At 33.8% G+C, this 14,963-nt stretch overlaps 1 protein-coding gene and 1 pseudogene across 9 annotated transcripts; both read right to left on the bottom strand.

The window, feature by feature from the left end:
• Positions 1-324: 324 nt before the first annotated feature.
• Positions 325-4,876, bottom strand: LOC107876456 (annotated as a pseudogene).
• Positions 4,877-5,992: 1,116 nt separating this feature from the next.
• On the bottom strand, positions 5,993-11,037 carry LOC107876413 (ureide permease 1). Of its 9 annotated transcripts, none has more exons than XM_016723353.2 (9): positions 10,886-11,037; positions 10,445-10,525; positions 9,308-9,616; positions 7,994-8,132; positions 7,721-7,895; positions 7,567-7,610; positions 7,356-7,453; positions 6,632-7,006; positions 5,993-6,414 (listed from the first exon to the last, which is right to left on the bottom strand). In XM_016723353.2, exons 3-9 carry the CDS (start codon positions 9,542-9,544, stop codon positions 6,262-6,264), a joined length of 1,221 nt encoding a protein of 406 aa, XP_016578839.1. In that variant the 5' UTR covers positions 9,545-9,616; positions 10,445-10,525; positions 10,886-11,037; the 3' UTR covers positions 5,993-6,261. The 9 variants fall into 9 exon arrangements, with proteins under 9 accessions (XP_016578839.1, XP_016578844.1, XP_016578856.1 ...); XM_016723358.2 differs by having other exon boundaries at positions 10,445-10,522; positions 10,886-11,028; XM_016723370.2 differs by having other exon boundaries at positions 10,445-10,516; positions 10,886-11,011.
• Between the last annotated feature and the right edge of the window lie 3,926 nt (positions 11,038-14,963).

The raw sequence follows: 14,963 nt of genomic DNA, 5'->3' as shown, positions 1-14,963 counted from the left end.
TAATTTTTTTTTAAAAATAAAAATAAAACTCCTCCACCTACCCCCAGCCCCCCAGGCCCCAGCGTATTGTTTTATTAAAAAAAGAAAATTGGGACCCTCTAATGATTTTTGTTTTATTAAAAAGGGCCTTTAGTTTTTGAAAAAAAAAAATTGTTACTAAAAATTTTTTGGAGCCCTCAATGCCACTTGACATCTTTTATTTGAGTGTCTATCGATACCTTTGTCCTATATATAACATACAAGGAAGTTGGAATTTTTTATTCATTATCCATACAGATGGTATGTAATTGCCTGCAATAGGTGCTATTTCTATAGACAGTGATAATTGTCCCGCAGATTGTAAATAAATTTTTCTTCCATTTGACAAGAAACAACAATGTACCATATACAATATATTGTTTTTCTAGTTATGATGATAGATATGTACAACACCATTATGATTTATGAGGTTCAACGTATCATATACAACATATCATTTTTCTAATTATGATGATAATATGTACAACAGCATTATGATTTATGAGGTTCTAAGTGTTTTTTATGCACTATTTGCGTTGCCCTGCCGATGCCATGAGTACTCCAACAGCTGCTACAAACATAGACAGCATGCCAACTAGGAGCGTATATGTTTTTCTGGACGATATTCGGTACTCTCCAAATAAAACTATCCCCCAAAATGTGCTCACGAGAGGCAGCGCCTGGAATTTCACACAAATTTGAAATAACATTAGCATGCTTGCAGCTGCTAGTGAAGAAATTCACATCACAACATCTCATGGACTAGAGTAGCATGTTCGAGGTCTGTAGCTGAATGTAGCTTACGTCTGATTTTCATTTTCAATCATTTTAAGAACAGATAAAGAGGATTCATCATATCTGACCACAACTATGTTGAGACACGATTGATTAATTAATAATATAAATGGCTAACCTGAACAGCATCTGCAGCTGCACATCCAGCTGCTTGACCTCCCATGAATTGGAGACCATTTCCAAAACCACACAAAAGTCCTGCCAGAAGTGCCCAACCTCTACCGTTTCAGTCAGTAAGATAAGCCTTCAGAGATGACTTGGGGGCATTTAGAATAGGGCGGTATAAGAAGATGAGGTTCAGAATCCAGCCAACTACGAAGCAAGAAACTGAGAAATAGAAGAACGCTGTATAGACTTTCAAGTGTGGAACTCCATCTTTTAGAGTATGCCACTGATCATTTGTGGCAAGGTTGAATGCTGGTGAGAAGAGAGAAAAACAAGCCCCAGCAAAGAATGTTAAGGCCAAACCAACGATGCTGCTCCTTCCAAGTATCTGCAAGCGAGCACAAGAATGTGAACAAACAAGGAAACCGCTTTTCCGTTTGAAATATTCCACTACATTGGATTGACAAAACGGTCAAAAAAATTAGGTCTAGGTGGAAACATTTCTAGGATTTGAGCTGGAAGTGTCTAATATGAACACTTTATCATGTGTTCAGATGCTCAATCGGAACAGGTCATAGTAAGAGTGTCTAAATGAAAATAACAGAAAATTTAAGGGATGTTGATGTATTTCCTCCTATATCATATGTTCCATGATTTTTTGGGTGTTGTTTGTGGTTTCGGGTATTTTATGGGTGGTATTATTGGGTGCTAATCTTGTTTCTATTATTGTCTGTTGCTTTGTTATTGTCTGGTGTTTTGTTACTATCTTTTTTTGTTTTCTTTTCCTACATTGTTTGGTCTCAAGCCGGGGGCCTATCGATAGTGATATAGAGCATACATTCTACCCTCCTTATACCCCACTATGTGGGAATATACTGGATATGTTGTTATTGTTGTTGTTGAGATATTTTTCAACCCCGAAGTTAACATGAAGTGGTTGTAGTATTCAATAAGATAAGAAATTCAAGAAGAATTCCGACATTGATCGCTCTTCTCTTCTCGAGATCTATAAGGAAAGATGCAGTTCCAAATTTTGCCTTGTCTGTGGCTTTAACTCCCTTCACCGCATCATTTTCGCCAACAGGTGGTTAGCATTCCCAAGAAAATTCTTTAAGGAAAAAGTATGTCTTTGGATCTTAAAAAGAATGGTAAAGATATGAAACTTTATTTTTCAGATTCAAGCTCATAATACGTCTCTTTGTATAGGCTTGTTTAGAGTCAGTAATACTATCACCCCTGCAAATGTTTCAATTAGAATCAACGTCAATTTCCCGAGAGTAATGGTGAAAAATTTGTATAGCAATGTGAAATATGTTATCCTTGTCAGAGTTTTTGTGTATTCTCCATTTTTCAATATCTGTTTCCGTTAATGTGCTCCCCCACCTCTACACCAACTCCAGCAGCAATAGGAATGGAAAAAAAGGAAGGCAAAATATGGTCAATGTATCTGTTGGATAAGTCATTAAATGACACTGTCGTTTGGTAGAATGACAGTGTGGTTTGGCAGAATAGATAAGAATAATATAAAATATGATTTATTAGTGACGCTTGTATTAGTAATGTTTGTGTTCGCTATGCTTGCGTTAATTATACTTGCATTTTTCTGATATGGTATTTGGTTTGGTGTATTAAAAATAATATAAATCGCATAATTTCTAAAAAAAATAATTTTTTTACAAAAATACTATCCATATATATTGTGGAAAGGATGTGAAAATTTTTTTTGAGGAATAATTGTGTCATTAATCATGCTAATGCAAACATTAGAATTCATTACATTAATATTACTATTAATTTTAAGGTATTAGTAATACACACCCCAATACCCCAATACACAATAGAGTATATAACTAATGCTACATAGACTAAAAAGTACACAATATCAATACTCATATATACAATATTAACACTATCATGACATGAGCCTCGGACAAAAAAATAACATCTTTCGTATACTTTTTTTTATTATAAAAACAAAAAGAAATAAAACGAACCAAAGCATAAATGTCATTCTCTATTTTGTGAAGACGTGAAAATGATGTCCTTAATATATCCTAGGAAATGCATACCTAATGTCATCTTTAGACTCATTAGAATAACTTTCAAGCTTTGCTTTGTTATCAGCTGCATTGGATGCATGAACACCAGAGCCTAAGAAAACAGCAATCAAGAAGCATCCTACCCCCGGAAAAAGACTCCGCTTTGTTAATTTTGTCATCAAGGTAGTAATTCACGGTTGTACCTGTCACAACCAAAGCAATAATCCAAAGTTTAAACAAATTCTAACATTGCAGAAAGGGACATCAGACACTAGGTATTTCAGAAATATTATAAACTGAAGTTAAGATGATACCTATAACAACAGTAATGCTTGCAGAGACGACCTCGGTAACTGATAAACCAACAAAGGCCAAAGCATATTGAGTTGCAAGGTTCCCAAGGCTGAGGACCACCCCTCCAGCCATTGCAAATAAGACACTGGGCCAATTATCCTGCATCATTTGTCCACGAATGTAATTCTAGAATCCCGGAAATTCCGAAATGCTTATTATTGTGCAATTTAAATAATTAACAATAATATATGCAATCAGTCTGGGAATTGTTGTAAAGTTTTATATTACCGTAGACAATTTGAAAAAAAAAAAAGAATATTTTTCCTATAGGTGATCTTAATGTGAGTATACGAAAAACCTTGAAATGTTGCTAGTAGCACGAAGTCATCATAGCTTCAGTAGCACGGATCTCTTGGCAGTGACAAAGTTAAAACTATGAAACCAGAAGAAACTAAAAGATTTGCTAATCAAAGTTCCAGACAAGATCACTGGACAAACCAATCAGCAAATTAATAAACATAACTCCACTTTAAGCTGGTAACAACAATTCATCTCAATGAAACATCACATGAACCACAAGAGACATCGAATTCCAGTCCTTAAATCCACCAATCAAGTAATTATAGGTGGTAATAACATCTACATCTTGGTCATCATTTTAAATCACAAACAACACTACTTGCAACATTCATCTACCGTAATAGAATGACTGGAGAACGGAAGGACAGTCATCTAGGATTGTTTTATTCATCATATGTTCCTGAGTTACTACTTGCAACATGTATATTGTACTTGATAGAACAATAATTATGCAACATATAAAAGGCCTCGAACCATAAGTTGCAAATGCCAAAATTAGATAATGTCAATTTCACAATCCAAGACTTCAGCAAAAGCGTCACATAAAAAATCATGTTTAGTCAAATAAACTACTTATTACTCGGAGTATTACATGCAATGCAAAACCAAATGAAACAATAACTAAAAACTAGTGCAACCAACTCTTTCTGACATTAAAATACCCCCACCCCCCACCCCTTCCCCCCTTTCTATAACTCCCTCCTGCTGTAACTCACCTATTCATACCTTTTTTTAATTGACATGGTGTTTGGGCCATCTTCCTCGCATCTCGACCAATTTTATAGGGCCCCGTTACCTCCCACCAAGATGGGCATCCGGCAACTCTATCCACCAGCTCACCTATTCATACTTTACAATTAACGGTACTAAATCTCAATGTGCTTAGATCTATACAAGAACTTTAGATTAGGATCCTGCATCAGTGCGTCACATTCACACCTATCGATCAAATTGTACAGAATTGTTGGCAGTAAACTAGGCACTAACCTGAGAGAGTTGAGAAAGGAAGTTTGGCCTTTCCATTGAGCTTGTCCCGATTTCACCCAAAGAGAAAGCAATTATGACAGCAGCCAAAAGATTAGTGAAAGTATACTCAAGCTAAGTGTGTTGAGGAAATCTCCCTCTTCTTTCAAGTAAAGTTAGTAAGGCTGGCCATGTTCCTAAGAAGAACAATGCCACCAACATGCAGACTATAGTCCCTCCTTTGCTCTCCACCATATACATCTTCAAATCACTGGATAATACCCTATAATTTGAGGTGAAATTGTAATCAAATTGGGAATGCTCCAAAAATCCTACACAAATTAAGAAGAGAATATTAAAGATTCAGTTTGATCATGGTCCATACACCATTCGTTTATTGTGAGCCCGACAGGCTATTTGTGTAAAAAAAAAAGTGAAGAATTAACCTAAATGGTCATCGACCCAACCGCTTAAACTAAATACAGCCAGCAGAAAATATGTACATGCATAACCATGCATAATCTATACTCCCTCCATCCCAATTTAGGTGACTGCAATCCTTTAAAAAATGAAAATCATCTATCATACATTAATCCTTGCTTGGTAGGAATATCTTATGCTTTAATGCAATAGAATCAGTTTTCAAACCAAAAAAGAAAGTCATGTAAGAAATGAGAATCATCTGTCATAAATTAATTGTAATACAGTCATTACCTAATGCAAACAACACTTTGATATTAGAAATCACAATTATCAACAAGATTAACGTAAGTCAAATAAATAACGGGGTCGTTTGGTTGGGAACAAGTTATCCTCGGATAAGTTATCCCACCATGCATGTGGGATAACTTATCCTATCGCTATGGTATAAATGGTGGGATGAATAATCCCAGGATGGACTAATACCTCCAACCAAATGCAGGATACAACTGCTGCATTTTATCCCGAGATTATTACTCCTTACCTCATACCAAACGACTGTTAAAATTCAAAGCTTTAGGCCAAAGACTAACAAAAAAAAAACAAATAAATCTGGTATTTCTCTAAAATTTAAATAGCATACTAGGTTCAGATGAACCCCTTACCGAAAGGTATATCCGCCTCTATGTAAGACCATCCACTTTTTCTTCTAATGATTCTAAGAAGAAGGTGATCTTGGATTTTTGACTCCGCTTATCTAATGAATAAAACTTATTTTAATAAATTTCAACTTTCAAACCTTGGAGGTTTACCAGGCAAAGGGAGGTCAAAAGTTCAACACCACCCATTTCTGAGGTAATGACTGTAATCTCCTACATTTTTTTGTGGTAATATTGTTTTTGTTATTTTATATAATTTCAGCCGATACAAATTTTGTGCAATTTTTTTGGTAATATTTCATAGTTTATTATTAATTTTAAAAAAAGTTGGACGGCAGATAATAAAATTTCATTAATATTGCATAATAATTCAAGAATTGCATATATATAAACTACAAGTTGAAAGATCTGATTCCTCATCCATACAATATGTCTCTAAATGCTTGCTAAAATGGGTGCCATATACCACCTCTATATATAGTAAGAATTCTCCAGCAGATTTTAATTAAATTGTGCTTCTATTCAACAAGAAACAGCAAAGTAACAAATACTACACCATAATCTAATTATGAAGATGTGTAAAACAGCATTATGATTTCTTCTATGCACTATTTGCGATGCCCTGACGATGCCATAAGTATTCCGACCGCTGCTACAAACATAAACAACATGCCAACTAGGAGTGTATATGTTTTCCTGGACGATCTTCGGTACTCTCCAAATAAAATTATCCCCCAAAATGTGCTCACAAGAGGCAGCGCCTGAAATTTCAAACATATTTCAAATAATTTTAGTATGTTGCAGCTAGTGAGCACGTTCGAGGTCTGTAGTTGGATGTCCCATTCATGTTGTAGTTTATCTCTTATTTTCATTTTTAGTTTTAGTTTTTTCCAGAATAGATAAAGAGGATTCATTATATCCAACCCCAACTATGTTGAGGCGCAGTTAATTAATTAATTAATAACATAAATGACTAACCTGAACAGCATCTGCAGCTGCATATCCAGCTGCTTGACCTCCCATGAATTGGAGCCCATTTCCAAAACCACACAGAAGTCCTGCCAAAAGTGCCCAACCTCTACCGTTCCAGTCATTAAGATAAGCCTTCAGAGACGACTTGGGCGCATTTAGAACAGGGCGGTATAAGAAGATGAGGTTCAGGATCAAGGCAACGACGAAGCAAGAAACTGAGAAGTAGAAAAATGCTGTGTAGACACTCAAGTGCGGAACTCCATCTTTAAGAGTATGCCACTGATCATTTGTGGCAAGGTTGAATGCTGGAGAGAAGAGAGAGAAGCAAACTCCAGCAAAGAATGTTAAAGCCAAACCAATGACAGCGCTCTTCCCAAATATCTGCAAGGAGACACAAGAATATGAATAAACAAGGACAGCGCTTTTCCCTTGAACATCTTCCACTACATTGGATTGACAAAACGACAAAAAACATTACATCTAGGCGGAAACTTCCCCAAAATTAGTAGTGTTAGTGTCTAATAGGAAATTTTATCATGTGTTTAGGTGTTCAATCAGAACAAGTCATAGTCCGAGTGTCTAAATGAAGTTTATTAACAAGTTTAAGTGGCTATCGACTTATTCCTCCTAGATCTAATATGTAGTCCAGGAGCAATTTTTCTAGCCAAAAGTTAACATTGAAGCAAGAATAATATTTAATAAGATTGGTAATTCAAGAAGGATTTTCAACCTTGATGGCTCTTCTCTTCTCAAGATCTATAAGGAAAAGTGCAGTCCCAAATTTTGCCTTCTCTATAGAAGCAACTCCCTTCTCATCATTTACGCCAACTGTGGATGTTTAGCATTCCCAAAATTATTCATTAGAAAAAGAAATAAGGCTGTGGATCTTAAAAGACGGTGAAGAGATGAAACTTCAATTTTCAGATTCAAGCTTATAATACCTCTCTTTGTATATGCTTGTTTAGAGTTGGTAATATTATTAGTCCTGCAAAAGGTTCAATTAGAATCAACATTAATTTCCTGATATTAATGGATTCCCCATTTTGCATAGATGTGAAAAACAATGTCCTTATTATATCTTGTATTGATGCATACCTAATGCCGTCTTTAGAGTCATTTGAATAACCATCAAGCTTTGCTTTGTTATCAGCCGAATTGGATGCATGAACAGCAGAGCCTAAACAAACCGCAATCAAGAAGCATCCAACCCCCGGAAAAAGAATTTCCGCTTTGTTAATTTTGTCATCAAGGTAGTAATTCAAAGTTGTTCCTGCCATAACCGACGCACTAGTCCAAAATTTAGACAAACTATGATACTACAGAATGGGACATCGTCAGTAGGTCATTTCAGAAAAGTGAAAATGATACCTATAACGACAGTAATGCTTGAGGAGACAACTTCGGTAACTGATAAACCAACAAAGGCCCAAGCATATTGAGTTGTAAGGTTTCCAATGCTGAGGACCACCCCTCCAGCCATTGCAAATAAGACGCTTGGCCAATTATCCTGCACCATTTGTCCACGTATGTGAATTTAGAATATCAAAAGACAATAAACAAATAAATATAAGTCCAACATCTCTTGTTATTGTGCAATGTCAACTATTAACAATGATAAATGCAATCAATCTGCTGGAATTGTCAGAAAGTTTCTATTGCAGTAAATAACTTGAGCAAGATAATATCCTGCCTATAGGTGATATTGGTAAAAGTAATGCACTAAAACCTTATAATTTTAGCTAGGAATGAGGATTGCTAAAGTCTTGAAGTTCTCTTAACATAAAAAGGTATTTGGTTCCAACAGCAGGAGTCTCATGGCAGTGACAAAGTTAAACCAGGAAACCAGATGAAAATAAAACAGATGCTAATCAAAGTTCCAGAAAAACCAATGACCAAATTAATATGCAAAATTCTACATAATTCTGGACACAACAATTCTTCCCAATGAAACAACATATGAGTAACAAGAGACAGCGAGTTCCAGTCTTTATCTCCACCTATCAAGTAGCTTATAGGTGGTATGTGGACTGAACAAAATGTGACTGCTGAACGGAATGACAGTCTTGTAGATTTGTTTTATTCATCATCATGTTCCCGAGTTGGTACTTACAACATCTATATTGTACTCAATAGAATAGAAGTTATGCAACATTTAGAAGGCCTCGATCCATAAGTTCCAAATGCCAAAATTAGAGAATCTTAATTTCACAACCCAAGACTTCCAGCATAAGTGTCACATATAAAATCATGTTTAGTCAATTAGACTACTTATTTCTCAGAGTATTACGTGCAATTCGAAATCAAACGAAACAAGAACTATAAACTAGTGCAACAAACTCATTCTGGCCAGATTTTAGCCTTGACGCTGCAGTATTAACCAATCCCCGCCCTCCCTTCTTGTTCTGTATCTCACTTGTTCATACTTATTTTTAATAACCATGATGTTTGGGTCAGCTTGTGCGCACCTCGACTAATTTCTGAGGATATCGGTTACCTCCTACCAGCACAAATTCCAATAACTCTATCCACCAAGATAACCTATTCAAACTTTGTCCTTATACTGAATTTCAATGTGTTTATATCTATACAAGAATTTTACAATGGCATCGTGCATCTGTGCTTCACACTCACACCTATAGATCGAAATCATATAGAGTTGTTAGCTATAAATTAGGCACCAACCTGAGAGAGTTGGCGGAGGAAGTTTGGTTTTCCCGTTGAGCTAGTCCCAATTTCGCCAAAAGTAAATGCAATTATGAAAGCAGCCAAAAGATTAGTTAAAGTATAATCAAGGTAAGTGTGCTGAGGAAATCTCCCTCTTCTTTCAAGTAAAGTTAGTAAGGCTGGCCATGTCCCTAAGAAGAACAATGACACCAACATGCAAACTATAGCCCCTCCTTTGCTCTCCACCGAATACATCTTCAAACCACTGGACAACAACTTTTCAACTTCAGGTGAAATTGTAATCAAATTGAGAATGCTCCAAAAATCCTACACAAATTGAGAAGAGAATATTAAAGATTCAATCTGATCATGGTCCATACTCAATTCATTATTGTGAATCCTACTGCCTATTTGTGCAAAGGAATCAAAAGTGTTAATCTACATATCCGTCCACCCAACTGCTTATACAGCTATACTAATAAAAATAGCCAGCAGATAGATGTACAATTCAAGTAAAATATATGTGTAATCTATGTGTATAACCATGAATGCTTGGAAAAATAGTGAATCTGACTGACTATTGTGATATCGGAAACAACCTCTCTATCTCACCGCTGAGGTAGTGGTATGGACGGCGTACACTTACCCTTCCCAAATCCCACTTGGTGGAAATATACTGGGTATGTTGTTGTTACTGACTGATTATTTGTAAAAAAATTCTTTTTTATCTTTCAGAAGAAATTCAACAATCTAGAGAATGATCAAAACCAGTAAACACACACACAAAAAAAACAAAGATTGACATAGGTACAAGTCACGTATAATATATGTATAATCCATGTGTATAACCATGTATAGTTCACATATACAGTCTTGGAAAATAGTGGATCTGACTGACTATTTGACTAAAAATCCCTTTTTTTCTTTCAGAAGAAAGTCAACAATCTCATAGAACAATCACAACCAATAAACACATACAAAAAGAAAAACAAAGATTTCATTTTTCACTAACATTTCTAGTAACATGGACAGTACTCACCATGTCAGAAGACAGTCAGTGTATCAAGTATCAGCACAAATGAAAGAGAAAGAAACAGTATGTGTTGATTTCTTCCAAACATAAAGGAAAAAGCATCCAAAGGATATAAAAAGTACCTATTTGAGACCCCACAAAAAGCAATCAGTAGCAGTGGAACAAAATAGCCATCCCAATGAAACATCCACCAACTGCTTCTACTAAAAATAGCCAGCAGATATATGTATATTATGCATATAATCAATGTGTGTAATCCTGTATAATCTACATATACTGGCTAGAAAAATTAAATAAGAAATCAGACAGGCTACTTGTGTAAAGATTCCATATTTCTTTCAGAAAAAAAGTCTACAATCTCAGACTTATCACCAATAAACACACAAGAACAAAAAAAACAAAGATTTCATTGTTAACCAACAATATCTTTTTGATTGTCAAACATGGACAGTACTCACCATGTCAGAAGACACACAGTATGTCGAGAATCAGTAGAAATGAAAGTGCAACAGAATTTTCTTCCAAACACACTGGGAAAAGCAACAAAAGGATAGAAAAAGTACCTATTTGAGACCCCACAAAAAGCAAAAGATGACACTCCAAGAAAGTACAGTAGCAAAAAGTGATATCTGTTGATGATGAAATGAAAGAAAAACAAAAAGAAGAGAAAAGTGAGAGTGGATTTGGATCAGGAAGTTATTACTCCCTCCCTTTAATAACAAAAATGAATTGTTAAATTTTGATATACATATTAAAAAAATATTAAAAATATAAATTTAATATAGTTTTTTATTTTTATTTAAAAAAAAAAAGTTGATCTGTTAATATTTTTTAAAAGTTAATTGATTATTAAATTATAAAGATAAATTTGAAAAAAAATTAAATGATTTATTTATTTTAAAATACAAATAAATACCTCAACAATTAACTTGGCCGGGAATCTTCTAGTCTGAGATACTTATAAATATTTTTTAAAAACTTTAATTTTAATACCCCCTTGGTCCATATTAAGTGGGCATTTGGTCAGGAAAATCTTAAAAAAAGGTCAAAATTTTAAAGTTGGAGTTAAAATTATATTTGATAATAATTTTTACAATTTCTTAAAAATTATTAAATATAATTTAAACATGAAATATAATTTAAATATTAAATTTAAGAAAATTAAATTTTTAAGTGAAAATAAGATTTTGTTTTTCTAAATTCTAAATACAACTTGTATTTGACATTTTCACAGGCAAATGCTGAATTTCAAATAAAGTGGAAAAATTTGAAAAATAATGAAAAAATTTCATGGCCAAAGGGGTGTGAATTATAGGGCCATTGACACACCCTTTAAAGAAAAAATATTTAAGAACATACATTAATAAATACTTTTTAGTATTACTTGTTTTAAAAAATTATTTTCAAACTTTTCTTTTTTAAAGAAAAATGTAAAACAGTTAAAAACTCATTAAAAGAAAGAATAACTATTAAAAAAAGTCTCAACAATTCTCTTAAACTTTAAAAATTTACTTATTTGGAATTATAAAAAATCTAAATAATTCAATTAATATGGACCGGAGGAAATAGCTTGTTTGGTTGGTTCTTTACTTATTTATTGTGTTTACGTAAGTCTAAATATAGTATTAAAATTAATTATTAATTAAATGGTATTGAATTATATTGTTAAATTCATCATGAGCTAAGGTCGAAATGTTCTCATTTCATGTAATCACTAATTTCATATGATCCTGTCATTATCTTCTTCTTCTTTTTTTATTTTACCTATATTTAATAATACTATTTTGTTATTTCTTGCACCTTTGTGTAGTGACTTATTATGTACTCTATTTTCTTGTTGATGTATGCAATTATGTAGCGACGAATAAAAATATAATCTATTCAAATGCTATGTTTATCAAAATAATACAGTACAAAATAATATGATACAATCTTTTTTAATTTATATAATGCACTCTCTGTTTTAATCTATTTTAAAAATGTCGATCTATAATTTAATTTGATCTTGTAGTTCAAATAATACAATATCATGACGTATTTGAAATAGTAGTAATTAATGAAAGAAAAAGACTTATACAAATCATTAAAGTAACTCCATCTCCTACGATTGAAAGATGAAAAACTTTGTAAAACTTTATAATATTCTGAACCATTATGAACATTACAAGAAAAATGATTAAAACATTTATAGCTTCTGTTTCTATTTAAATTCAGAAATAATTTAATTTTAAAATAATTATTTTATCTTTAGTCGGATAAGTTTTATCCAACGGACAAATACTTCCTCTGGTCCACTTCTTTTGTCATGCTTTAATTTGTACATCCCTTCATAAAAAAATTAATTAGAGTATAACTTTATTAAATTATCCGTTTTTATAACTCCTTAATTTAATATTTTACTCTTTTGCACAACATTCATATCTCTTCATATTTATCACTAAGGGTAAAGATGAATACAAACAACTAATCATACATTCATTTTTTTAAAGTTACAACTATTTTGGACCATCTAATTACAGTAAGGACAACATGAAGAGGCCAGTATAATAAATTGAACAGCTACTTTTAATATGAAGACAAATAATATGAGTATGTGTATTAGTTATATATTCTATACAATGCTATTCTTATACATGATAAATCATGATATTATAATATGGATACTATTTGCAAAACTTATAAAAAAAATGCAACTAGTAACGTTACATTATAAAGTATAGCCTATTCTATGTTACATTATCAAATGACAAAATTGTACAGAAAAAGAAAGTTACTTTACATCCTTAGCCAAATTATTACTCCCTCTCTTTCTCACGCACATACACACACCTCTCATCTTCATCTTACAAAATAGAGAAAATGTTACCTCCTTTTATTTAGTAGTGTTCTTAAGTACCATGCAAATTTGCTATTTTTTCTCTGTAGTTTCAGTTTTCGTATCCCATAAAATCTGAAGTGTTAGAAAAGTTAAGGACATCTAAAAATAGACAACAAAACCCTCAAGTAAAACCCATATTATCAACATGATTATCATGTTTTTCATCTAATTATTTTTTCTTAATCGCTAATAGTTGGATAGTATTTAGTAATAGGTGAGTCAATTTTAGTAGTTTCCTAATAGGAAAAAGGCCATATAATAGTTGCTAGTCTTATTGTGATAAACCAAACGGGAGAGCCCAACCCAAAAGACTAGCCTGATAGGTGAGAGAACCCATTTGACCTATAAACTCCTTAGCATTTCTTTATTTTTCCAATGTGGGATAATTGATTCATAACAATAGCTCCGCTTGAGAACCAACGACCTCGTTGGTCACGATTGGCACCCCTCTTAGGTCCAGACCACCACTCTTGGCGCACAGGCCACCACTTCGAGTCGCGGCTCCACGCATGGATTGATCCTCGTTAGTCACGGCTACGTCCAGTTAGTCACGGCTGACACCCCTCTTGGATCTAGGCTACCACTCCTGGCACGCAGGCCACCACTTCGAGTCATGACCCAACACGTGGCTCTACACGTGGATCGATCCTTGTTGGTCATGGTTGCGCCCAGTTGGTCACGGCTGGCACCCCTTTTGGGTCCAGGTCACCACTCCTGGCAAGCAGGCCACCACTCCGAGTCACGGCCCAACGCGTGGGACTCTCAATGAAAATACTAATATAAATCAAATGAGAGAGCCCAACCCAAAAGACTAACCTGATAGGTGGGAGAACCCATTTGGCCTATAAACCCCTTAGCATTTCTCTATTTTTTCAATATGGGATAATTGGTTCATAACACTTATTTTTGTGGAATGGTAGAAAGCAAAATATACCCATCTGATATGGCACAAGCACCAGGGAGGCCTACGAGCAAGCTTGTGCTTGCGAAAAACATGACAAGAAGGCCAAATTTTCTTTCTAGTTTTCATAATTATAGATGTGGATAAGATATTGCAAATAAACACTACTAGATAATAAGCACCATCCTTCATTTTTTCGTCCATCTTTTGTAATTGATTTTAGTAAATGACTAATGTTTAACTATGTATCTACTTAATGATTTTTTTATAGTTTAAACCTTTGACACTTGCATTGCTCATTGCTTAGTTGGAATTTATCTAGTTTGTTGGGGCTTTGAGCTGTAGGTGACAAAAGAGTTTTAAAATGAGTTGTAGGTGACACAAGTCTTAATTATTGAGTGAAGGTGGTAATTACTTTATTATGGATTAAGAAAGTTTGGTAAGTTTAAGAATAACCCAGAAGTTTTTAAATTTATACTTTGATCCAAATATTTACCTAATATAATGGAAAATGGAGGGAAAAAAGACGCCTTTATCTCTCTTCTCATCCATTGTTGTTTTCTCTCTCTAAGCGATTTTTATTGTTCATTGTTGCTGCTGCTTTATTTATCATCTTCTACTTCATTATCATCATCTTCTACTTCATTATCATCTTTATCTTCTTTTTGTTGACCATTATTGTTGTTGTTGTTATTGCTACTATTGCTATTTGACCAATTTCTTAGGTAAAATTTTGTTTCGTACATCACTTTTCACTTTGGTATTACTTCATAAGAGACTTTGGTAAGTCAAATTATGATTTTTAGTTGAATTTGTCATCTGGGTAACTGCTATTGTGTTGGTTTTCCAACAATGGATAAAA

This window comes from Capsicum annuum, chromosome 1, assembly GCF_002878395.1.
Source record: "Capsicum annuum cultivar UCD-10X-F1 chromosome 1, UCD10Xv1.1, whole genome shotgun sequence".
NCBI lineage: Eukaryota > Viridiplantae > Streptophyta > Magnoliopsida > Solanales > Solanaceae > Capsicum > Capsicum annuum.
The sequence above is the reverse complement of the archived record's forward strand: the minus strand, read 5'-3'. Positions and strand labels throughout refer to the sequence as shown.